Source organism: Macrobrachium nipponense, chromosome 16, assembly GCF_015104395.2.
Source record: "Macrobrachium nipponense isolate FS-2020 chromosome 16, ASM1510439v2, whole genome shotgun sequence".
Taxonomy (NCBI): Eukaryota; Metazoa; Arthropoda; class Malacostraca; order Decapoda; family Palaemonidae; genus Macrobrachium; species Macrobrachium nipponense.
The window spans coordinates 61,993,207-62,020,049 of record NC_087209.1 but is presented as its reverse complement, the minus strand read 5'-3'; the positions used below and the strand labels follow the sequence as shown (position 1 = coordinate 62,020,049).

Genomic DNA, 26,843 nt, shown 5'->3' with positions numbered 1-26,843 from the left:
AAGGTTGGGTTTGACTCTGGAATGAGTGTCTTGTTTGGTGTCATTTTTTTTTATATGATCATTATCCTTTTTTTTTTTTAAGTATCGAGGTAAGGTTGTTTTGAGGAAATGGGTTTGACATCTGGAGGAAGTGTTTTTGTAGTATTTTTTTTTTTCTTACTTAGAATTTCATTTTATGTGCTCATGATGATTTTTTTTATATAAACAGTGTGATTATATTTATTCGTAATTTTTTTCCTGGAGTCTCGTGTTAAGTGCTCATTATGACTTTTTTTAAAAAAAGTAAACAGTATGGTTTTACTTATTTATTAGTTCTAAATAATCAAGGGTAATGAATCTTGGTTTCCATTCACACGGAGTTGCTTGTTGAGTTATGTTTAAAACATTTAGTAAGTCCGAAATGATGATGGGCAATCTCGGGTTTCTCCAATTGAGGACATTATCTTTAGATTTCATTTACCCTTCCTGCGCGTAAACATTAGTTTAATTTTCAAATGCATGACGAAATACCGAGACTGTCACAGAAAGACACTCTTTTTGTCGGATAGTGTCGGAAGTTCGTAATTATTCAGGTTTTTTATTTCATCAAGTTGATTACATTGTCTTCTTGTGGAATCATTCTTTCCAATCTGTAATTGAAAGCCATAAATGTCGGTGAAGTTTCAAAATTGTCTCTTTAAGGGAGGAATTTCTAATAAACACTGGAAACTTTGGGTTCTCCGGTTCTCTTCCCATGACCCGTGACCTCTTCCCATGATCCATGACCTCTTGCCATTATCCGAGACCTCTTCCTATAACCTGTGACCTCTTAAAATTATCTGTTACCTCTTCCTATGACCTGTGACCGCTTAAAATGATCCGTGACGTCTTTCCATGACCCTTTACCCCTTCCGTGACCCGTGACCTCTTCTCATGATCCGTGACCCCTTCCCTTCGACTACGACGAGACCTCCTAACTTGACCTCTCTTCCCAGATGGCCTGAAGGACTGCGAAGACCCGGAGTGCTGCACGCAGGCCGCCTGCATCGACTCCCAGCTGTGCGTGTCGAGAGCGACGCCCTTCGACATCCTGCTGAGGAAGACGCCGGCGGGGCCGACAGCCTCCTTCTTCGAGAAGATCGGCTTCCTGATCGAGGAAGACTCGCTGCAGCTCTTCACCAAGAGCGACAACTTCAACAGGAGGTGAGTGGGGCCTTCCGGGGGGGTAGGGGGTGGTGTGTCGTGTCAGGCATCTTCATGTTTATAGTAGACCTCACAAGAACACACGCGCTTCCTCAGTCCAAGAGTTGCACTTCGCTCTGTGTCTCTACTGTCGACGACAGTTGTTAAGATAGTAATGTACCAGTAGGAGTAATTTGGTGTCCTATGTCCTTCATTCTGTCTGATGAACAAATAAATTTAAAAGCAAAAGAACAAAATATTAAGGATAAAAAAAAAGTATTCAGCAAATAGATTCATCTAGATGAGACTTTAATGAATAGTATTTTGCAGAGTTTTTTTCATATCAAAACTACACTGCTGATTAGTATCAAATCTAGAATTCTCTTTCAAATCATTGTGTAGATTTCGTGTTATTTTTTTCCAGTCTATTTGCTCTCTATTTGTTATCTCAAAATCCATTCTGGAATGTTGAATTACTTTCTTATTAAAACGCATTCCTATTTTTTTTAGATGATATTATTCATGATCACAGGCATTTTTATTATTACTATTATTATAATTATTATTATTATCACTATTATTATTATTACTATCGTTAATATATTCGATTCTTACTTGGACTTCATCCAGTATTAGCTGTCTCCATTTGAACTGATCCATTTTCTCTTTTCTTATGTATATCATCATCATCAGATATCTTAGATATATGTTAATCGAGGAATGGCTACTTATCTTTTTCTGTGGATTATCAGTAAATAAATTTTTCCCTGTGAGCTTATAAAGTGTTAAAGTAAAACCTTTTGATCTTCACTTTAAAAAAAAAGTAATAAGGAATACTATTCTCAAAAAAAGAGAGATATATTGTCCTTAAAAACAACATTAGTATTTTTATCACTGTATTGCATCCCACGCGTACCATTTGGAGATTGTGTGTGTTTTGTCTGAGGCTGGGTGGCTCCAAACATAGTGTAGTCACTGTACTTCATAATTGCCGTCTGTTAATCAATGTCACACTGCTGAGGCGTAGTCACGTTTGTGTTGCTACAGTAGACAGTGGTAGAAAAAAAAATATCATGAATCAATGAATATTGATGATACCAAAAAAATATATATATATTGTTATGATGAGTCCAGAGGTCAACCGAAACGTCTTTGCTACATGTTGATAGAATTCGCATTTGTCTTTATATGTTACGATTGATTCACCCTCATTTATACCTGATCACTGGAAGTGGCTCTGTGTATATATAGTAGTGACAACAGATCAAAATAGGTAGCGATTTCTAGATAAGTCCTATCTGTGAGACTAGAAGAACTCTGGTGGCATGAGGAGAACCTTGATTTCTACTAGTGAATGAGAAACTATAAGTGTTGCTGACTGGCTCAGACATTTGCTGTTGACTGATGCATTCAATCCCTGGGGGCCGCCAACAGATGCTAATTGAATGTATCATTTACTTAGTGAATGCAGCTCACTGAATGGCACTAGCATGTGGTGAGCGCTATGGCCAGTCGTATGAACTAGCAATGATTAAGTTCCTCTAACAGTTACTGGATACTCTTGCGTATACTCAGTGTTTCCTGCAGTTGCTGGATGTATCAAATGTTTGTTGGTTACCTTAGTAGATGCCGAGCTCGTCTAGAAGTTCCTGATTCCTTCTAGCTTCTGCTGGGTTTCCCTTTCAGTTGCTGGGTGACTGTAGCAGATGCTGCGGACCTGTATCGTTTACTGGGTATCTAGCAGCTTTTGAGTACCTCTAGCAGTTGATGAGGACCTGGGGTAATTACCAGGTCCCTCTAATAGCTGCCAGGGACCTGTAACTGTTGCTGGGTACCTCAGTAAGTAACCAGTAATAATTGTCGAGTTTCTCTACAGCTGCTGAGTTCCACTTGCATTTGTCAAGTGTCTTGAGCAGTGGTGAGATTTTCGATCAGTAGAGGAGCTGAGGGCCTGATGCAGTTGCCAGTAACAATGGCCGACTGTCTCTACCAGCTGCCTTGTTTCTTTTGCATTTGTCGAGGGCCTTTGGCAGTTATTAAGTTTCTCAGTCAATAAATTAGTGCATCTGCTAGTTGCTAAGTGCCTCAAGAAGTTGCCCAGTGTGACTCAGGAAGTTGCGTAGTGACTAGCATTTGCTGAGTGCCTCTTGCAGATGCATGCAGAGTTTATCACAGTCTCTTCATGTCAACCTCTTTATAGGGGTTTTCAGATTCATAGTCTGCAGATGGGATAGTCATGGTGAATTTCCTTATCTATTCTGATTTATTCTCTTCAATCTAGATATGTAAAGGCCTCTGCTACTTCTTGAAAACATTCATAGATATTTTTGTTGTCAACCTCTGGGGATCGCCTTCTCAAGTACCTGTAGCTTGTAGGTACATAAATTCTGAATATGCTCTCTCCTAAACAGCTTAGGCGATACTCATCTTGGATGAATACCTGTGATACCCAAGTTGCCTATACGTCTAAGTAGTGTCACTTTGTATCGATTAACTTTGGTCTTTAATTCTTTCCATCTGGAGCCTTCTCAAGTCTCACCTTTCATAACTCTTAAGAACTCCTTCTAGCTCGTCCTGCGCCTACTCCTCCTTTTCCTCTTCCTCTTCCTCTTCCTCTTCCTTCCTCTCCACCTGATCCTTCTCACGTCTCACTCTCTCTTGAGTCGGGGCTTATGTGCCAACCAAGTTCCAGGTTCTTGAGAATGACGCCTTTTGACTCGCCTTAGATTTATCGGTAGTGTTGACGGTACTCTGTAGATTGGCCGCCCAAACAGAGTACCGGCTTAGCAAAGTTGTATGGGGTACCCGTGTTGGATGCATTAACTTGTGAGCAGGATACAAGTACCATGTTGTGTTTCGTCCGAACCCCGTTGCGTACTTGCTGGTTTCTTTCTTGGCTTAGTGTTTAGAGCTCATTTGCAGTCATACGAGAGATAATTAACTATGCATAATAGTATGTCTGTAAAACTTGTTAAACTAACTATACAACTCTCATCGGTAGTCAGTAATTACTATTTAGTTAAATTATATTTGATGTCCCTTTGACGTTCTTCTGTGTATCTTTGAGAGGTTGGAATTGTCTATTAAAGCTTTAGCATGCTTTAACTTATGCTTGGTTAAAGGATTATCTCTCTATCACTCCCAGTCATTATGGTCATTTAATGATGTTTAAAATCAAGTCACTTAGCATTCAGAACCTAAGCATTGTTCGAAACACGGAGTGTTGTTTCCGTAGAGTTTTTGTCACATTTGATTGATTTCCGTAATGTAAGGTAATTGCCTTCTTTCCTTCACATGAGTGAAAATAGAGTCATTTCAAGTCTGGTACGCACCGGTGGTCTCGGATGTATACTGGTTCCCGTTTAGCTTGTAGTAGTTGTGGGAATGTTTGGGTTAACCGCGGCTTTCTCTCCGTGCTGCGTTTCAGTGTTTTTCGGAACAACTTCCACCCGAGGTAAGATTAATAAAGAGCACGTTTAGAAAAAAAAAGAAACATTTACAGTATATATTTATTTACCTATTTTTTGGTTTGAGTTTTTTTTCCTTTTTTTGGTATTGCATCTTATTTCTCCATAGTTTTAATATTTTACCCAAGTTCCTTTCAGATCGAGTTAGCTGGCAACTTTGCATAAATATTCTTATATTTTTTCTTCCTATTTGTCAGCAACATTTCTGATTTGCACTACCACCTGACCGAGCATATATGAATACGTATACTTTTCCATGTATATGTATTTGCATATGTGTATGTATATTGCATAGTATGCGTATGCACATGGTATGCAATATGACCCCAATAGGAGGCAATTGCCCATTTTAATCTTTATTCCTACTGTAATTTGAGTGCAGCCTTTTGCATGTGGGAATGTGAACAAACATTCCACCATTATTGTTTGCTTGCTATCTATACCAATTTGTGTATATCTCTATCGCTGTCAACCCGAAATAATAGCTAAAAAAAAAAAAAAAAGACACCTCAGCTTGCTGCTTTTTCATCTCATGGTCCTAAATATTTAGCTTTTTTTCCCCTTTTTTTAAGTGTTTTATTTCGACGCTTTTCGTTTCATCTGCTTCGTTCGTTTAGCCTTTGGTATTCTTATTCTTCTTCTTCCTCCCCATCTTCTCTTTATTATTATTATTATTTCTTTTAATCTCTGTCATAAAAGGTAGCAGTTTTTGACACCTCCAACCCCAAGGCTTCGTTGCTCTCCTTTCGTTTTCTCAGTTGTTTACATTTTTTCCCATTTCCGTTTGACTTTTTGGTTCCTTGTTAGAGATGATTTCAATAATCCAAATATATATCTATATATATATGATTATATATGCGTCATTATTGTCTTAATACTGTCTTCAGTCTGGGCTTTTTTGTTACTTGACTGTTGTTCCAATTTGTGTCACTGTAAGAGTTCTAGAGTTTTTTTCACATAGGTGTTGGCATCGGTATTTTTTTTTTTTACTGGTGAGATTTTTTTCACGCTGTATATAAGTGTCACGTCTTGACTCTCCGTGATCACAGTGGGTTATTTGTGTTCTTTCATTCTCTCTCTGTCCTTCTCGTGCTGTTTAATCCTCTCCCTCTCCCCTATTCTGTAGCATGCGAACAAAAAAGCATCTTATTGTGCGCTTCGTTTATTAAAATATATATAAAAAAAATGGTGATTGTCTTAAATATGAGATTGTTTTTTTTCACGAAAGAGGATCTCTTGTGTTTTTTTTATTCCACGATGGAGGATTTCTCAAAGAACACTTGTGAATCTTAGCTGTGTCCTTTTTGTATATATATATAAATCAGTGAGCTACTTTTCCATCACAGGGTCGGTCGCAGACCTCATTTACCTATTCACCTGTTGCACAGGTGAAGAAGCCATTCCACTATTCTCAGGTCATTTAAATTTGTTCCGTTTATTTACTTATTTATTTATTTATTTTGTGGCATTAAAACTAAAGCTATGACATTATTGAATGTGATCTTAATTGAACATATTATTTTTGTTTGTTTGTTTGTTTAATGCTTTTCATTTTCCATTTTCGTATTTCATTCTGTGAATAACCATCAGGCCTATACTTGATCTGATCATTCATTTCTCTTTTATTTATTTACTTTTTTATAAGGAAGGTTCCACTAACTCGATATCTTTACTTAAGCCTTTTCAAGGCCTCAGAGCCTTTGTTGTTATTTTTTATTCTAAGTATAAGCATTGCAGATATCATTTTCATTGCATTATTCAAGCACAATCACATCGGTTGGCCAATTGCATTAACCTTACGTTCCGGTCACTTTTCAGATCTCGAGAGATGCTTGCATGAATTTTATTTTTTTCTTTTTTTCTCGGTTCACTTTTGCGTTTCGTTTTGGTTAGCAGTTATTTCTCCGTCCCAGATTCTTGGCATTCTCAATTATTTTGGTTCTCATATTTTTATAGATCTGTTACATTTGAGACAGAATACACAGTTGTTATCATTTAAGACGCCCCAATATTAACCGTTTCATTTTTTCATTCCAGATTAATGAAATGTTTTTCCTTTCATACAACGTCCAAAAAAAAGTCAAAATATGAATATTTGTTGTGATGATTATTTATTGTCATTGTAATTATAATCTCTGACCACGGGTGAAATTGCATGACACGTCTGCTTGATGAAGAAGAAAAAGCTTCTGATGCTGTGCTTTCCGTATCCTTAATCGTTGTGTTGTGCCACTCAATCAGCACCTACAGCTGCTGGAGAAGCTGCTCATGAATCTGAAAGGATGTTCGATGTTGAGATGTTGCATCTGCTGCTCTCGATGTTGCATCTGCTGCTGCTGCTGCTGTTGATGTTGCTGCTGTTACTTGCTCCTTAATGCTCTCCTTCTGTCTGTCTGTCTGTCTGCTGCCTGCTGCTGCTGCTGCTCTGCTTTTCATGTCTGCTGTCTTCAAGCATGTTGGCGGGACGATTGTGTGAATTTTTTGTAATTAGAATTGATTTAAGTTAAGTTTTGAATTTCGTGCTTAAATTTGTAAAACATTGATTCTGTAAGAATACAGCAATGCATTTATCAATTATCTTTACCCACTTCATGCTCCTATGAATGTCACTTAATTTAGATAATGAAAGGGCCATTCTCCAAACACTCTCGAGTGGAAAGTTCAAAACAGAGCTGATGATTAAGGCTTTGGAATTTTACCATCCAATGCAATAACATCTTTGTTTAGACGAGAACTGTTCAGCTGTTGAACTGTCCAGTTGTAGAACTGGTCAATCATAGAACTGCTCAGCTGTAGAACTGTTCAACGAAAGTCCCGCCAACACCCTGAAGGAAACAAACGCCATCGATGCTTCTGTGCCCAAAACTTTTGCCTGCATCTTGTCCCTGTGTCTTTGCCGTCTTAGATCATGCATCGGAAATGTTTTTTGCTACTAGAACCGACACCACCTTTCAGCAAAAGAAAAAAAAATTAGGAAATGACTCTTTTATGACATTTTCCATTAGCCCTCTCCCTCCGAGTTCAGCCTCCAAGCTTGAAGAACCATAAATAGAGACTTTTCACCATTACCATTAGTCACCGTTAAGTCGATTTCTTTTCAGAATTAGTTAAGTACACCCTTGATTTCGCAATCACAACAACCCCCCACTATACTTTTGTATATACTTACACACATATACACCCACACACGTATCCACAACTGTAAATAGTTCAGACACCTAGCAGTTATGTTCACAGACATCTACGTAACCCGGAAAATTGTTCATCCTAGATTTTCATTATTATGTTGTTTGCCCATTTTTATGCTCATTTATCCTTGTGCTTTGCATGTATGAGAATTTATTACGATTTTTGCTTAGGCCTTTTCAGTTTCCTGTATTTTCTTTTCTTTTTGGTTTTATTAAAATTTTGATAAACTTCATATATCATGTTTTAAAAATTTTTGCCTGCACTTATTATTATTATGATTATCCTTAATATAATTATTATAATCATTTACTTAGATTTCGTTTCATACTTATTCAAATGGTGTGGGTTCACCGACTTTTTATTTTGTGTAAATCCTTTTCAGGTGTGAATATAATTTTATGTTTTTGTTTGTTTAGTCATAAATCATACACAGATTCAGATACACAGAATTGATATCCACAATTCCTCTCTATCTCCCATCACTAATTTATCACAAATTTATTATTCAGCTGTTTGTTAAATTGTTTAGTGAATAATGCATTTATTGGACTTCTGTCAGTGACCTTATGTTATGAAAAAATGAGAAATTACATTGATTTGATTCAAAATTATCATTAAAACTCAATTTTCAGCATTGGATTGATTTGGATAATTTTATTTCTTCTGTGTTTAAACAAATTAAATTCAAGGATTTATTGAATTTTTGAATTAGGATTGTCATTGAATTCATTCAGCACATTTGCTTTCTCTCCACTTCTCATTTATCGCCTTTCTTGTTTTCAAAGGGGTTATTTTTACAATTCTATATGTTCCCACTTTTTTGTGCTATATTTTTCCAGCAATTATCTTATTTGCATTCTTCCTTTCTCTCTGCATATGTGTATGTATATATATGTATGTATATATAAATTAGATACATATGTATGTATGTATCTATATATATATATATATATATATATATATATATATATATATATATATATATATAATATATATATATATATATATATAATAATATAGATACATATGGCATATATATAATTATATAGATACATACATACATATTGTATATATAATATAGAATATATATATATATATATATATATATATATATATATTAAATATACATGTATATACATGCACCCTCCTCTCTGTACATCTTTCAGTCTCTTAATTTATCTGTCTGATTTGCTCATTATCGCTTTTTCCCACAATTCCCTGATTTTTTTCACCTTTTTGCACCGTTACTGCTTTTGGCTAGTGAATCTGGTCATCATCAGAGCATAATCGGCTTCAAAACACCCTCCTCCTTTTCTCTTCCCTTTTTGTTTCCTTTCATCGACCGAAAACTTGCCAGAAACCCTTTTGGAACTTTTTTCATTCCATGGTTCCTCATGTCTCACACACACCTGTTGTTATTCATCTGTTATTCATCCCTTATTCCCAAACCCCACCCACTAACCTCCACGAAGACATACACACCGAAAGAGAGAAAGAAAGAAAGAAAAAAAAGAGATCACGCTTCACACCCTTCCTTCACATCCTGGGCACCTACCCCATCAACCCCATACTCCAAGAAATCCAACTCCCCCACCCACCCCCCCCCCCCCCCCCCCCCCCCCCCCCCCCCCCCCCCCCCCACAACTCCCTCTTACCCAGTTGTCTCCCCCAACTCTTTCCCTAACATTCGCCACACACCGCCTTGAGACTCACAAAAAAATGGCGTGTGTTGAAACCTTGTATAATGCTGTGGCACGCAGACGGGCAGCTGTCGTGCGTGGTCGCGTGGTGACGAAGGCGGGCAGGGGCATCGTCGGCCTGAGGGTGTCCACCAACCACAAGCTCGAGGGCTTCACGCTCACCCGGACGGATGGATGGTTCGACATCATGGTCAACGGAGGCGGGGCCGTCACGCTGTCCTTCGGGAAGATGCCCTTCAGTCCAAGGCTGGTAAGAGTCGGGTGGTTTCTGTTGAATATTAGGCCTATGTCCTCAGGGAAGAGACCCTCTTGTTTCCCCGCTGGTAGGAGGTCGGTGGTTTCTTTTAAACATTAGGACTATGCCCACAGGGAAGATACCCATAGTTCCCCTACTGGTAACTTAGGTTGTTTCTGTTAACATTAAGGCCTAGATCAGTGAATGTTAGGGTCAGGTCCATTGGGAAATGCCCTTCAGACCTTGGCTCAGAGGATGGGCATGGACTGTGGGGCATATCCTGTAAGTCATGGGCAGGGATGATTTGGCCCAACCTGTAAATTAGTACGTATCAGGTTTTTCAGTACCAAGCTTGTAAGAATCGGTTTCTAACTGTTTACCTAGGAGGAAATTATAGTCACGTGTAATAAACTGTCTCAGAAATGGCCAAAAATGTCGAAGCCCAAGGCGCAGTGCCCCAGATTAGGTTAGGTTAGGTTTGGCTGTGTTAAGGTTTTTGGAGATTTTCAGTAAAAACCATACATATACCCAGCAGTGTGCAGTGGCTCTTAAAGTGTTGTCTCATTGGGTTAATTATAAATAAATCCAGAGTTGTATATTAGTAAGCTGAAAACACCCAAGTTTAAAAATGATATGGTGGTTACAGTGCAGTTTTCGTAGTGTACGTCTCACTCCTATTTCCTTTGTCACCAGACCAAAATCTATCACTATTGCCAGTGGAATATTTGTGATATATCACTCCCATGCATGTTCATCCTGTCTAGATAAAGCTATTTTCATGTTAGGAATTTAACGCTATAGCTTCACTCAGCAGATTCATTCATCGTAACGATATTTTATCGCTACCGTTATTAAGAAATCAAAAGTAATTTTTGTAGCCTGATGTAAGACAGGGTCAGTTATTTACTAATATTATTTAATTTTCAACCGTTATCAAGAAATCAGGTGTAATGATTGTAGCCTGCTGTAAACCAATAAACTAATATTATTTCATTTTCACGGTTAGGAACAGAAATTATTGTATTATTATTCAGTGTATGTTACTTTATTTGGTATATGTATTTGTATGTGTATGTATGTACGTATAATCTGTATACAAATATGTACGTATAATTTGTATACAAATAAGCATATACAAGACATAAGTGAACAATTAATCGGTATTCAGGAGTGAAAACCAACAGCAACAAATATAATGAGGGTTTGGCTAAAGACTAAAGACCAGGTTAAAGTTACTCATTGTAACACTAGCCTAGAAATTCATGTATTGTGTGCATATTTCTTTGTAACCATTCCATCAGAGTAGCTTCTTTTTATCACGTGTTATGGAGCTCTATTAGCCTCATAGAGTGCAAGTTAACTAAATTGCTAGAGTGCAGCTGCCTCACAGGTGGTGTCACGCCAACAAGCTGGTGCTTGTGTTTTCACATGGTCTGAATCGTTTATACTACAAACAAGTTTAAATTCTAAGTTCAAGAGCTCTGTTGTCATGTAGCTGTGTATTACATGCGGTTTTATCCATTTTCCTGTATTAGGGTATCATTTCAAACATGATATTTAATGGACAATTTCTAGTTTTCTGTAGGGATATATACAGCATAGTAGCCTACCTACCACAGACCAAGCTTATATATTGGGACATGTTCATTTTCCAGAGTCAATGAAGGAAAACCTCGTTTGAAGAATAACGTTATGCAGTATAACTAAGTTGAATCATACCATATTGTGGATGACATTTTTATTGTGCTTTTAGGAAATGTAGGTTGGGTTAGGTTAAGCAGACCTGCCAGTACGGGCCGTTATCCAAAGGCGTCCCATAACTGTGACAAGGTGTTGGAAGGTAGAAGAGGCCGGATGTGGACCTCTGGTCTCGGGCAGTGCTACCGAGACTCCGTGAAATTAGAAATGACTCCTGAGCAGATGTTTTGCCACAAGGATTTGGCTTGTTCCATTGAATAGGATTCATCTTCATAATAATAATAATAATAATAATAATTCCGAATGAACACCATATTCTGTGGAAGCTTAAATTTCAAACCAATGGCCGCTGTAGTGGGCTGGTTCCATATGAATAGAGTTCATCTTCTCGATAATAATAATAATAATAATAATAATAATAATAATAATAATAATAATAATAATAGTACTTCAATTACGCTGCAGCTCGATGTTGTTAGCGGGATCTTTAGGAACCGCCGCGAAATGCGACGGAAATAGCTTCGTTAGACGAGCCATCTCGGTCACGGCGCTGACGCGAGGAGATGCAATCTGAGTGGCTCGGTACGCCGAAAATCACGGCACGATAATGACGAAAACCTGTTAAGCAGAAGGAGTTACTTAGATGGGTGTGCTTCTGAAGAGAGAGAGAGAGAGAGAGAGAGAGCTGGAGCCACCTTTGAGATACAGTAGTTTTATGTCGTTTAATGAACTTGGATTGGTTGGTGCACTTGCTTGCAATGCGGACTGTGTAGTATTCCAGTTGAGTAAGATTTTGTATAGCTATTCCAGTTGGGTACGATTTTGTATAGCAATTCTAGTGAAGTACGACTTTGTATAGCTATTCCAGTTGAGTAAGATTTTGTATAGCTATTCCAGTTGAGTAAGATTTTGTATAGCTATTCCGGTTGAGTAAGATTTTGTATAGCTATTCCAGTTGAGTACGATTTTGTATAGCAATTCCAGTTGAGTAAGATTTTGTATAGCTATTCCAGTTGAGTAAGATTTTGTAAAGGTATTCCAGTTGAGGAAGATTTGGTATAGCTATTCCAGCTGGGTACGATTTTGTATAGCTATTTCAGTTTGGGTACGATTTTGTTTAGCAATTCCAGTTGAGTACGATTTTGTATAGCTATTCCGGTTGAGTAAGATTTTGTATACCTATTCCAGTTGAGTACGATTTTGTATAGCAATTCCAGTTGAGTACGATTTTGTAAAGGTATTCCAGTTGAGTAAGATTTTGTAAAGGTATTCCAGTTGAGGAAGATTTTGTGGTATTCCAGTCCAGTAAGACTTTGTGGTATTCCAGTAAAGTAAGATTTTGTAAATGTATTCTACTTGAGTAAGATTTTGTAAAGGTATTCCACTTGAGTAAGAGTTCGTGGTATTCCAATTGAGAAAGATAGCAGTCGTGTTAAAATTTTGTAACAACCAGTTATTTATAATTTCGCCTTTTAAGACCAGGGGGTTGGATAGGGTGGTTGCCGTTCTCTCCCCCCAACCCTCACCTACCCAATGTAAGATGTCGTCCATGAAATTTTATTATCATAATGGCCAAAACATTTGGTGCATACAGGAATTCGTATCATTACTGACATAATTTTTGGTATATGTGAACTCGCATGACAATGCTAATAAGACCCAAAATATTACGGAAATTCAGTCACTGGTTTTATCAAAACTAGTGAACCATTGGACTTGAGTTGTGTTTTGTTTAATGTCCAAATATGTATACATTTTAGTCCGTATGGTGATTTTACAACCCTCTTGAAATTGACCTTCGACAAGATTCTGATACAAGAACGTTTTCTACACTAAAATCCTAGGCCATGAAGTCTTGCAGGTGAAGTCTTGATAGAAAAATGTTACTATAAGTTAGAAAAATCCAGCAACCATGCTGAATAAGAGCTGATGTACATTGCCTCAGAATTATGTTACGAAAAGGAAGTGAAACGCCGTAAGGGGTCCATACGGAAAAACCATTTGATTTTCAGAGTTTTTGGGCTGCTGTGTTCCATTCTTTGGACTTTTCTTAGATGAATCTTTTATCCTGTAGATACCGGAGGTACAGCTTCAGTAAACTGCTAAAACGGGTTTATATTTGTATGATAACTAAAGTGCCATGAAAATGGTATGCTCCTATCCAGTATCTCCTGTCCAGTGTATTATTGCAAGTAACGCTCTGTGAACATATAAGCATAGGCGTACATCAGTACACTCCTATATCGAAGGAAATATATCTTCGTCGTAAGGAGAGAGAGAGAGAGAGAAAAAAAAAAAGAAGAGAGGAGAAGCTCTTACATATGTAACACGCGAGAAATATTGCCTATATTCCTCTCCATCCTGATCGCCGCGGTCTTTATCTCGACAATAAAATTATCATTGATATTCCATAAAATATGCATGGCGAGGGTAAAGAGAATGTTCCAAGGTATCTTGTCCGTAGGTTATTGGTTTCGGAAACACCGTGCAGGCTTGACTTCAGCGCCATCTTAGAATTCGTTTCTCGCTGGGTTTCTTTATCGTGTAGTCGGGTATTTTATCGTGCTGTTCTCTGTGTTTTATTTGTAACTAGAGAATGAAGACAATTCTCATCTGGCTTGTTCGATAGTTAAAGGTTTTACCGCCAATATGATATTGCCTGGTTTTGTACCCAAGCTGAGTTTTTTTTTTTTTTTTTTTTTTTTTTATTTTTTTTTTTTTTTTTAATACGCTTTACTTCTTTGTGACTGGTTTCAGCACATAAAATGGGTTTCGAAACCATCTTCAAACTTGGTTTCAACATCACCAGGTGCAACAGTGTGCAATTTGCGCAGCAAAAGAATAACGAGTTTCATATTAAATCTTCCTTCTTTGTGACTGGTTCCATTACAGAAAATGGTTTTGAAACCAACATTTTCAGCATCATCAGTTGCCGCAGTGTTTTCTTTGTATACCGAGAACATGATGAATTATCCGATATTTTTCGCTTCTTTGTGACTGGTTTCATCACTTAAAATGGTTTCTGAACCATATTTTACGCTTGGTTTTGACCCCTTGTAACTAGGTGTGTCTTGTTTATTCATCCCACCATTAAGACGAAGGCGTTCTTCCGGGAATTAATAGATCTTAGTGAATGTCATTAGTGCTGTACGTATGTATGTACGTGATTGATTTTTGTCGTAAAGGCTTGTATTCTTACATAAATTTAGATACAATTATATAAACCTATATATATATATATATAATATATATAGATATATTATTTATATATATTATATATATATATAATTAATATAATTATATTATTGTTTAGAACCTCACCCTGGGTTCATAACATGGCGACTGTGACAGGATGTATATATGTATATTATATGGGTAGATAGATAGATAGATAGGCTTACAGCATCAATAACCTAGATGTTGTGACACCAGTTTTAGCAGCCATAAATAAATCAGTCAGTCGATACATAGATGTGTAGATAAACAGGTAGCTAGATGGAAGACAGATTCATATATGCTGCAGAATCGTCATCTACAATATGAACCGTCTCTTTCTCTCTGTCTCTCTCTCAGATATATATAGCTTGACAGCCTCAGTAAAACTTGAATAGAAACGCACTAAACAATGCCAAGAAACAGTATAACAGTATGATTTCAATCATGACTTTTGAAATCAAGCAGAAAATGTCTAATCGTATTTTCACTGATATTTTATCTTCAAGTTTATGACATATCTGGTGCGTGGAATCTCGATTTCTCTGAAACGAATCGGCAGACGAAGAAGAGTAGAAGAAGAAGAAGAGAGAGGGGAAAAAGGGTGTTTCCTAGGCAACCTTGAGCCAGACTACATAGGATTTCCTCAAACCCAGATTTTCAAATTACTTTTGTATAGTCGGCTTGCCCCCATGAGGCTAATGCCCTGCGTCAAATTCTGGCATAAATAATGTTTTTTATTCAATTTGTATGAAATTAATTTTGAAATATAGCTTATTATTGTTATTATGAGGCTGATGTCCTACATTAAATTCTATCTTAAATACTGTTTTTTTTTTATTTAGTTCACAGGAAAATTTAATTTTGAAATGAAGCTTATTATTATTATTATTATTATTATTATTATTATTATTATTATACTGACTTCTTAAGTCGAATTCCATCATAAATACGCTTTGTTTTTGTTTAATTTACAGGAAATTAATTTTAAAGTAAAGCTTATTATTTTTTTTTTTTTTTTGGTCTATGACAGTCCTCCAATTCGACTGGGTAGTATTTACAGTGTGGGGTTCCTGGTTGCATCACTTTTCTTTTATATGTGCGCTGTGTCTAGGAGGCACACACTTCTGCATGAGTCCTGGAGCTACTTCAGCCTCTAGTATTATTATTATTATTATTGAGAAGATTAAGCCTATTCATATGGAAGAAGCCCACCTCAGGGCCCATTGACTTGAAGTTCAAGCTTCCAAATAATATGGTGTTCACTAGAAAGGAGTAGCAGAAGGTTATGTGAAATCCAGAGAGAAGAGATCACTTATTAAAAAAAATATTAATTAATGCAGCTTCTTGGGTACATTTTAGCCCTCGTAGACGAATATACTGAAATTGCATTCTGATTCGAGGTATGAATAACATCTGGCACTGCTGACGAGATCTATTTCGGTGAACTTGTTTGTATGTTGACTTTTTCTCTGCATATTAAATCTCCCGCGCGTCAGCAACAGTGCCGACGATTTCAGTGGCTAAATTAAAAACGCTTCGCAACAGCACCAATAGAAGGAGGTTTTCCATCTTAAGAATTGAAAGAGAAATGCGTAGGCAGGTGGACCCTAATTTGGGAATGTGTTGGTTTCAGAGGCCAAAAAGTTAAGAGTGGATAAAATTAGATAGCTACATATACTTGCCTGGATATGCTCTTCCCCCTTTCAAGACCTCTGGCATCTGTCTTACTTGTTTAAATATAAATATCATATATATACATACACACACACACACACATATATATATATATATATATATATATATATATATATATATATATATATATATATATGTGTGTGTGTGTGTGTGTGTGTGTGTGATATATATACATATATATATGTGTATGTATATTTACACACAGCTTAAAACTTGTATGACAGATGGCAGGAGTCACGATAGGTGAAGAGCATATTCCAGCAAATCACTCAGAAAAAAATTTAACTTTAGGTCACTTCTGTACGTATTTCTTTTGATGGAACAATCGTCTCGTCCCAAGCCAACACGAACCTCGTTTGCTTTGAAAACTTGCTGTCCCATTATCTGACAGAGAAACTGTATATTCTGACATTTCTTCACTTATTGACGAATGTGCCCTCTAGAATTTCCACCTGAATCCACATCCTGAGATGAAATTCATTGGTTATATTCTTTCTGTTTCCACCGAGTAGACAGAGAAAGAAGTTGAAGATGCAAAGATCGAGAAAGTTAGAAAGGTCACAGAATTCTTGGTAGGGAACATCATTCTAGGTTTTAGACTGAAAGAGGGTGAATGGTTATGAAACAGCTCTTTGAGGAGTTTGAGAGCACAAAGGAAAGGTTGCATGTGGCCCCTACGAACCCTAAAAAGAAAGAAAAAAAAATGGATAGGATAGAAACGATGGCGATCCAGTGTGGATGGTGTTGAGACCAAACTGAATAAAAACGTAACTTTCTGAGAGGTAGAATATTTTCTAAGGTAAAATTAAAGCTTTTGTTTGAATATGTGAACTAAAAGTTGACAAGTTAGATGTAAAAGTGGGTTTCAGAATAGGTTTGTTATTCAATGAAGGGTTAATATTTTTGCAAATACTGACTATACAAGTCAGGAAGAGGATAGGTGTGTAAGTGCAAGGTCTTGAGGTAAATAAAGAAGCCTGGAATGGAGTGTAGCGTGGCTGATGATTGGTGATAGTAAAGAGAAGCTGCAAAATCTTATTTTAAAGTGAGTTTGGAAGTCTGTGAAACAGAGGATTGACAATGAATGTTAGCAAGGGAGTCTATTTCCTATTTTTGTATATGAAAACCAGGGAGATGGAAGTATAATTGTAAATATATGGGGTGAAAGATGTATAAGGTGAATTGCGCTTTGGAAGTGTTCCGCACATGGGGTTCATTCCGTTTATGAAAGGGTTACAGTTTATTTGTGAAAAGATATGTGTAATATATATATATATATATATATATATATATATATATATATATCACCATTTTTAAATATATTTTTGAGTCACTGTCGTTAGTTCATATATTTCACACACACATTTTACATTATATATAATATATATATATATATATATATATATATATATATATATATATATATATATATATATATATATATGTGTGTGTGTGTGTGTGTGTGTGTGTGTGTGTGTGTGTGTGTGAAATATATGAACTAACGACAGTGACTCAAAAATATATTTAAAAATCGTGATTTGGTCTTGATTATACTGCCAAGAAATAACTGCATCCTTTTGAATGTTAAATGAAAAAAAAAAATTGTCATCGAAATGAAAACGCCACAAACATTTCTCCTAGGCCAGCAGTCCATTTTTGAGACTTGAAAAGGAAACAAGCGCAGCTCAGTAACTGTTGATCGAGCTGCGCTGATGATTTGTCAATAATCAGCATTGGGGGAAACAGCCTCATCAAAGGTAGATTAGCCTAATTGAGTGAGAGATTTCCTCTCGTTAGCAGACTGACACATAATCCTCTGGGTTTCGCAGCGTAATGGACCCATATTATTATCTGTGCGTCTTCGATTTTAAAGTGCTGATGTATATTTCATCGTAAATGCAAAGGTTTATTTTTTATGTAATCAAATATTTCCATGCTCATTGGGCGTCTTTTGAGTTTAGAATGTTAAATTATTCAATATTCTCGGGTTTACTGACCTTCATTCTCCTGTAGGGGGTGGTTAGTGCCGCCAGTGCACTTCATGCGTTGTACTATAAGCGTTACTTGAGGTTCTGTCTAGCGTCCCTTTAGCCTCTAGCTGCAAACCTTTTCATTAATTTTACTATACCTCCACTCATATTCTCTTTCTTCCATCCTACTTTCCACCCTCTCCTAACAATTGAGTCACAGTGCAACTACGCGGTTTTCCTCCTCCTGCGCCTTACGAACCGTTTTACTGTGACTCCGTTTCAGCGCTGAATGACATTATAGGCCTTAGGCCTAAATTTTATATTCTGTTCTAAATACGGAAGATTTAACGAATATTTCAACTTTGTGTGCTCTCATCATACCAAATTGCTTGGAACGGAGATCATTTCTTAGAGTAGAGAAGGATCGTTAGTACAAAGTTAGGAATTCGAAAAAAATGAAATCAGACTTAAAAGAAAAGAATGAGGTAGACAGACTGTCGTATCATGGGGCCATGTCAGGCGACATTGTAGCTTGTTTCCGTTATTACAGCTTGATTCTCTCTTGTAGAAATAAGAAAGACATAGATTATTTTCCGTGGAAATAACCAACTGTAATTCATTCAGATGATGATTTTCCATCCTAGATATTATGAACTACTTATAGTTCGTCTTCGAAATCATTCCCACGGACTGACAACCAAGCTTTTTGAGAAAGCGTATTTCCAGTTGTGTCTGCAAGTAACCGAGCGAGAGCTTTGCGAATAAATCACACCTCTTCGCCTTCAGCAAAACGTATCTTCTAAGGTATTTGACGGTCTGGGAGGCAATAGAAACACGCCTAGAAGTAACTAGAAGTCGTAACTCCTTTGTACATCAGCAGGGCCCCAAGTTTATTGCTAATTGAGTGAGCATTGTATTGTCCACATTTCAACCTTTTAATGCCCCTCGGGCGCGTTGCCTCGCGAGTCAGATGAAGTTGTTTTATTTCGACTCAAATGTAGCTTTGAATGAGCACCATTTGTCGTTCGTTGCGTCTCGGAATTTCTTGTGAGTTATTGCGTTCAGTTCGAATCATTTACTACTTTTAAATGCAGGTATATTTTTTTTCAGTTCTAAAGCATTTTTAGTTTGTTTGTTTCCTGTAAAAGAAAACTATTGAAAGGGCTTTCTCTGTCCCTTCACACTTTTTCTCACCGCCCTCACAACTCAACAACTACTGAGGCTAGAAGGCAGCCGATTGGTATGTTGATCATCCACCCTCTAATCATCAAATATACCAAATTGCAGCCCTCTAGCCCCAGTGGTTTTGATTTAATTGAAGGTTAAAGTTAATCATGACCGTGCATCTGGCACCGCTATAGGTGCCAACAACACAGGTCACCACCGGGCCGTGGCTTAAAGTTGCATGGACCTCGGCCGAGTTTCATGGGCTGTACAGAAAACTCGATTGCGCCGAAGAAGCCTCATCGCATATTTTACTTGTTTTTATTTGGTCTTGAATGAGCACAATTGACTTTCTTCGTGTCAGAATATCTTATGAGTTTTTACTCTCAATTCCTATAATATTTCAAATTAAAATGAATTTTTGTTAATATGGATCAAATACAGGCATCAACTGACATTTGACCTTTCTTTGCACCAGAAAAAACTTCAAGGATATCGCTCTCGGTTCAGCTAGATTTCAGTTTGCAAAGCAAATTCCTCGTCGAAGCTTTTCAAACTCTGCTTTTCTTTGGCCCAGCATGTGGCAACGACGATTAATTATATATTCATGAGCTGTAATGCTTTTAATGGGCTCCACGATGTGTAATGAATGAATTATCCCTCACCTGCGATCTCCCATGTTTTATTTTAAAAAAAAAAGGTCTTTTAAACAGTGGCTCTCGTCTTTCAAAACAGGATAACTAACTCACTCTCGCGGCTTATTCTGAAAGGCTATTTAGAAGCTTCATTTAGCCGAGGCTGAAAGGGAAAAAATGAGAAAACAAGAGCTGTTTCGAAAACAGTGTGTTGTGTGGGTCTTGGTTAATTATGGGCCACTTGTTATGGAAGCTACCCCGCCCCAACCCACCCATCCAAATTTTTTATGGGCTACTTATTATGGGCCTAGTTGGGTTACGCGTTGCGCCAATTTTTGACTTCACATCATCCGGGGAGTTTTTGGTGAGCGTGTTTTTGACGTGGCCACTTGCAGAAGACAGGGTTTTTTCCTTTGCGTTTGGTTCTACTGATATTTAAAACTTTTACGCGATTTGAGTGGGTGCTTTTTTCGAACGAAAAACGATTCAAAATTGTAAGATTTTAACATAGGCGTGACTTTTGTTCGTCCTTTTGGTATTTATGAGAAATGCTCTCGAATTTTGTCTTTAACTTTTCCCCGTTTTTTATTAAGAAGCTGTCTAACTACTTTAACTTTGTTCCAGTTTTCAACCACCGGGCCCCCCGCCCCCCCCCCCCCCCCCCCCAAAAAAAAAAAAAGAATTCAGGAACAAATTATTTGAGCGAACCTGATAAGTCTATAGGTGTGATTTCTGGGATTATTTTTATTTCCGATTTATGTAAATATCTTATTAACACAAAGTTCGAGCAAGTGTATGTGTTCCTCCTTTTATTTCCATTCGGGTCTTCGTCAGTGATTACCGGCTGTGAATTCTGTAATAGGTTTAGGAGAAGATTACTAGTTAAGAATGAAAATCGAGTTCAAGGGAAGATGGTCATCTCCCTATGTTGACTGAGTTCCTTCTCGAAATGAATAATTATTGAGTGGATGACATCCACTCTCTCTTTCCCCACACTCACTGAGTGTTCGTTGGGCAGAGTTTAAGGGTCCACATCAGGCCTCTCATGCTTTTCAGTATTCCGTTTTATAGAATTTTAGTGCTGACCTTATTGTTAATTTTCCCTGAGACTTTGCCTGTTATATAGATTCGGCAGAAAATAGGAGCGAAAGAAAACGCACTGCCATAATTTTAAAACGCCAATTCATGAGACAATGGCCCAAAATTTATGTACGTAGTACATACTTGTCGAAGTGGTTACCAATACTGGGTGTTACTAACTACTTCCAACATTTTGGCAACACTAGCATTAACCTTATGTCATAATACAGATACGAAATAATTGCCAGATTCTTGCACTTACTGTAGCACACACCAGGACAGTGGTAACAACTGTTCTGCACGCAGCAGTTCACCAGTTATCACTGTGTTGTTGATGTCATCAAATGAAAAATTTATAAAAATTTAAACATTAGAAATGCAGTAATATGCAATCATACTTATCGCTTATTTCAGTATTTAAAAGGCTAAATGATGACAGTAGTGATTAATTATGTAGGATAGTAGGCCAAAAGCGATGAGAGAGTATAATCTTATTTACTTTACAGTATTGCCAAGGGTCAAGACAGAAACAGTACCATACCAACTTGAATAGAGTACTGAACTTCTCACAAAAATTTATAAATACTGCATTACAAAGCGCCCCCCCCCCCCCCCCCCCCCCTCCACCTTTTTTATAGACTGAGAGTTCTTGATTTTTTTAATGTCTATGATAGACCCCAGGCCACTTGTTACTTGCCACCTGCCACTTGCCAATTGTCACTTAGGTGTGAAAGCTCCTGCATAGTACCAAGATTGACTTTATCCCTAGAGTGACAGTTACAGCAAAAGGGTTAGGAGAATAGGAATGAGGCTTCAAAGGAAAGGAGTCCAGAGCTCGGTAGTAGATGGGAAATAGCTGCATTCATTGTTAACCAATCTGGCCGAACTGGGACAAAACAATCACACGTACAAGTACAAGATATATCTCATAGTGGTAGTGAAAAGACGAACAATCACTGAGGAAAATTTTTATAGTTAATAGATAGAATTTAGGTGTTAATGCTGACTGTTGAATAGTTTACACTGTATAACCGGCGGCGATGACCATAAATGATGCGACGCCGGTTTTACATAAATTCAGGAAATCAACCGACAGTAATATAATAGATATATCATGATTGTATTTGGTACATGAGGCTTATGACCATACATATTGTTAAATACCACTTATTTTTCTGTTGATATACAGCTAAATAATGGGTATATATTTGTTAGAGTTTTCAAGTGAGTAATTTTTTATCACGTCATGAGGTCCATTTATCACATGTTTCTTTTATTCATTAGTTATTTGTCACATTGAGTTTTTTTTATTCTAATTAGTTTTTTCCTGTCTTAAGGACTTATCGATAAAGACTGATGTCTATCTTTTGTGTTGTAAGTGGAGTTATTTGTCACAAGATTTATTTTGTTCATTAGAGTAATTTGTCACAATTAATTTTTTTATTCGAAGCTGTTTTTCCTTTTATCATAAGGACCTGACTGCTATTGATGATGTGTATTTGCCTAACTCATTAGTGGTGTCATTGCCATTGGAGTTATTTGTCACCAGGCTTTTTTATTCAGTTATTTGTCACATTTATTTTTCTTATTGTAGTTAGCATTTTTTGTCATAAGGACTTACTGGTGGGTATTTACGTAACCTATACTATGGATGTTCACTTACATTTCTCCCCCTCCCAAACCCTAAAAGATCCGAGTGCTGGTTCCCTGGAACGAAGTAGTCGTCCTGGACGACATAATCATGACGGTGAGCGGCCTGTCTGGAACAGACCACGCAGACACTTACCACGACCACCCGCAACGACTCCTGAGCACCCAGTGTATTGACCACGACTACGACCTCCTACGACCCGTCGTCATGGCCACTTGGCAGAACAGCTTCCAGGGGAAGTGTCCGGACACGGACGCTATCTTGGCGGAAGCCCAGGTCGTCCAGGAGTCGGTGCTGATTCCAGGCACTGGATTGTATCTGGTTTATCATTCGTCCAGGTAAGTCTTTGCCCCTACGCCGGTTTCCAGAAGTTGATTAGTCAGTCGTTCTTCCAGGTAAGGCGCCTTCAACGATGCTTCCAGCTGGGCTAGAAGATGGACAGACTGGAGATAGAAATGAATCGACCAAGATGTTCCTTGTAGTTTTCGTATGGAATGGCCCTGTCTTAGTTTCTTTTCATTCTTCCTTGCATTTTATGACTCTCTCTCTCTCTCTCTCTCTCTCTCTCTCTCTCTCTCTCTCTCTCTCTCTCTCTCTCTCTCTCTCTCTCTCTCTCTTAGTATAATGACGAAAACCTAAATGCCTTTCACTGTACCCCCGTTCATATTCTCTTTCTTCCATCCGACTTTCCACCCTCTCTAACAATGTTTCATGGTGCAACTATTACACCTTTCAAACCTCCTTACTGTCAATATCCCTTTCAGCGCTGAATGACCTCATAGGTCCCGGCGTTTGGCCTTCGGCCTAAATTCTATATCCCATTCCATTCTAAATGTCTTAACGATGGATTGCATTTGCCTTAAAGAGTTGAACAAGATTTGCCGTAGAAGCGATAAAATATAGATCCAACTTCGCAAATGAATTCTTAATCCAATTATCATAAATGTATTGATCCACTTAATCCATTTTCCACGGACATATTGATCCACTACATTCATTTTCTCACAGATTGATCCACTGAATCTTTTTCTCACAGACATATTGATCCACTGAATCCATTTTCCCACAGACATATTGTTCCACTAGATTCATTATCCCACAGACATATTGATCCACTTCATTCATTTTCCCACAGACATATTGATCCACTAGATTCATTTTCCCACAAATATATTGATCCACTTGATCCATTTCCCCACAGACATTGATGATCCGTTTTTCCTACAGATACATTGATCCACATGATCCATTTCTCCACAGACATATTGAGGATCCATTTTCCTAGAGATATATTGATCCATTTGACCCGTTTCCCCATAGATATATTGGTGATCCATTTTCCTACAGATATATTGATCCACTTGATCCATTTCTCCACAGACATATTGAGGATCCATTTTCCTACAGATATATTGATCCACTTCATCCATTTCCCCACAGACATATTGATGATCCATTTTCCTACAGATTAATTGATCCAGTTGATCCATTTCCCCACAGACATATTGATGAGCCATTTTCCTACAGATTTATTGATCCACTTGATCCATTTCCCCACAGATATATTGAGGATCCATTTTCCTACAGATATATTGATCCATTCCCCAAGACATATTGAGGATCCATTGTCCTACAGATATATTGAACCACTTGATCCATTCCCCCACAATTATTGAGGATCCATTGTCTCACAGACATATTGATCCACTTAATCCCTTTCCCCACAGATCCAACGGCTACGAGTCGACACTGAGGCTGCAACTCACTCCCGACCGGATTCCTTCGACTCTCCGACGAGTTCACCTTCGGATAGTCATCGAGGGGATCCTCTTCACTCGAACCTTCGAGGCCGACCCGGCTATCAAGTACACCTACGCATGGAACCGACGGGACGTCTACCGGTGAGGGGGAAAAAGGAAAAAAAAAAAAAAAAGAGGGGGGGGGGGGAGTTCTAGGGCATGCTCGTATAGGATTGGTTTATGTTTAATTTCGAATTATGATTATCTGGGGAGGCGGGTTTGTGGTTTTAAGTTTTTTCAAGTTTTTATCTCTCTCTCTCTCTCTCTCTCTCTCTCTCTCTCTCTCTCTCTCTCTCTCTCTCTCTCTCTTATTAGAAAACCTAAGGTGGACACGAAATTCATACTCTTTTAGTTCTATTTCATTTCGAAAAATTAGCGTTGCAAACGGTCAGATGTAGAAAAAAATCGTCCGACTGTGCCAAAAAATTAAAAATTACTACTAAGCTAAATGAAAAAACTTTTCAACACCTCAAGTTAAATCTAAAAAAAGTGCTTCTAACGAAGGTCAGTACAAAAAAATAACTAATGGCTTAAGGTGTAATAAAAAATATCACATAACACCCCCCAAAAAAAATCCCGCATCAACAGCCAGAATTAAAAATTAATAGTTTCTTTATCCACTAGATTAAGTGCAGAAGTTTTCTCACAATAAAAAAAAAAATCTACCCTTGATTCAGCCATTGTAAAAACAGAACCTCCAAAAAAAATCTCTCGCTACAGCCATTATGATAATAAAAAAAATCTCCTTACAGCCAAAGCGTCTATGGCGTCTCAGTAGCGAGGGTCTCCGTTGGGTATGAACACAGCACCTGCAGCCGTATTATCTGGGAGCACCAGACGGCCAGGATTGCCGGGTACGACATCGGCATATCTGGAGTGGGCGGTTTCAATATCCATGTGCATCACGCTTATAACGTACATCAGGGTAAGTGGTTTTATTATTATAATTATTTATTGTGTATTTCGATAAAAAGTCAATTCTCTCTCTCTCTCTCTCTCTCTGTATATATATATATATATATATATATATATATATATATATATATATATATATATATATATATATATATATATATATATAATTTGAACAAAACTTTCTCTAGCGACTGTTAATTTCATCAAACTAAAACAATACAACTAGTATTGGTTGTGTAAAGCTCAAAGCTCTCTCTCTCTCTCTCTCTTGTCTCTCTCATCTCCTCTCTCTCTCTCTCTCTCACACACAGCGCCTCAGTGGCGTGGTTGATATGGTGTTTGCGTTCCACCTCGGTGTTCGCGGGTTCGATTCTCGGCCATTCCATTGAGGAGTGAGAGATGTGTATTTCTGGTGATGGAAGTTCACTCTCGACGTGGTTCGGAAGTCACGTAAAGCCGTTGGTCCCGTTGCTGAATAACCACTGGTTCCATGCAACGTAAAAGCACCATACAAACAAACACACACACGTGTGTGTGTGTGTATATATATATATATATATATATATATATATATATATATATATATATATATATATATATATATATATTCTAAAAGTTTCACATTATTGTGCAATTTCCTCCTAATATACCTCTTATATAAAACGAATCAAGTACAATGTAAACGTTAAGAAATACTACATAAAAATATCACTCATTTCATATTATTGATGTAATCGCCATTTTTTCAAATTTCCAATTTTAATTGAAACTATTGTATGTCATTATTTTTCATTCCAACTTTACCTCCGTCCACCAGGCATACTCCAGAAAGGAGACGGGCAAAACATCTATCTATCGGCCCAGAGACACCTGGTGACCACCCTCCTGGGGACGGGGGAGCAGAGGGAGGTAGACTGCGGCGCCCTTTGTGAGGGGAAGGCCAGCGAGTCGCCCTTATTGGCGCCCACCTGTTTGGCAGCGGCGCCTGACGGCTCCCTGTACGTGGGCGACTTCAACCTCATTAGGCGCGTCAAGCCAGATGGTACTGTCTCCACGGTTGCTAGGCTCAAGTGAGTGTCTTTTTTTATTTTGGGTATTTTTTCCCTGAATTATTTTATTATTATTATTATTTTTTTTTGCTTTTCAGTGGCACTCTGTGTTAGATTAAGGTTTTGTGTGTTAGATTAATGTTTTTTTTGAGTTAGTTTTTCTTCCAGCAGTATTTTTTTCACTGATGTGTCTTTAGTTCAGTGGCACTGTCTCTACGG

General features: G+C 37.6%; 1 protein-coding gene across 6 annotated transcripts in view; it reads left to right on the top strand.

Annotated features, from left to right (window-relative positions):
- The window catches only part of LOC135195770 (teneurin-m-like), an 823,709-nt gene that overhangs the window by 775,708 nt on the left and 21,158 nt on the right, over nucleotides 1–26,843 (top strand). For 5 of the 6 annotated variants that reach the window (XM_064222225.1, XM_064222226.1, XM_064222227.1 and 2 more), the window contains 7 exons: nucleotides 975–1,182; nucleotides 4,589–4,615; nucleotides 9,578–9,767; nucleotides 22,901–23,199; nucleotides 24,589–24,762; nucleotides 25,413–25,585; nucleotides 26,393–26,645. In XM_064222225.1, coding sequence (XP_064078295.1) covers nucleotides 975–1,182; nucleotides 4,589–4,615; nucleotides 9,578–9,767; nucleotides 22,901–23,199; nucleotides 24,589–24,762; nucleotides 25,413–25,585; nucleotides 26,393–26,645 — 1,324 coding nt within the window. The remainder of the gene's footprint in view (nucleotides 1–974; nucleotides 1,183–4,588; nucleotides 4,616–9,577; nucleotides 9,768–22,900; nucleotides 23,200–24,588; nucleotides 24,763–25,412; nucleotides 25,586–26,392; nucleotides 26,646–26,843) is intronic. The other variant, XM_064222223.1, reaches the window with a different exon arrangement.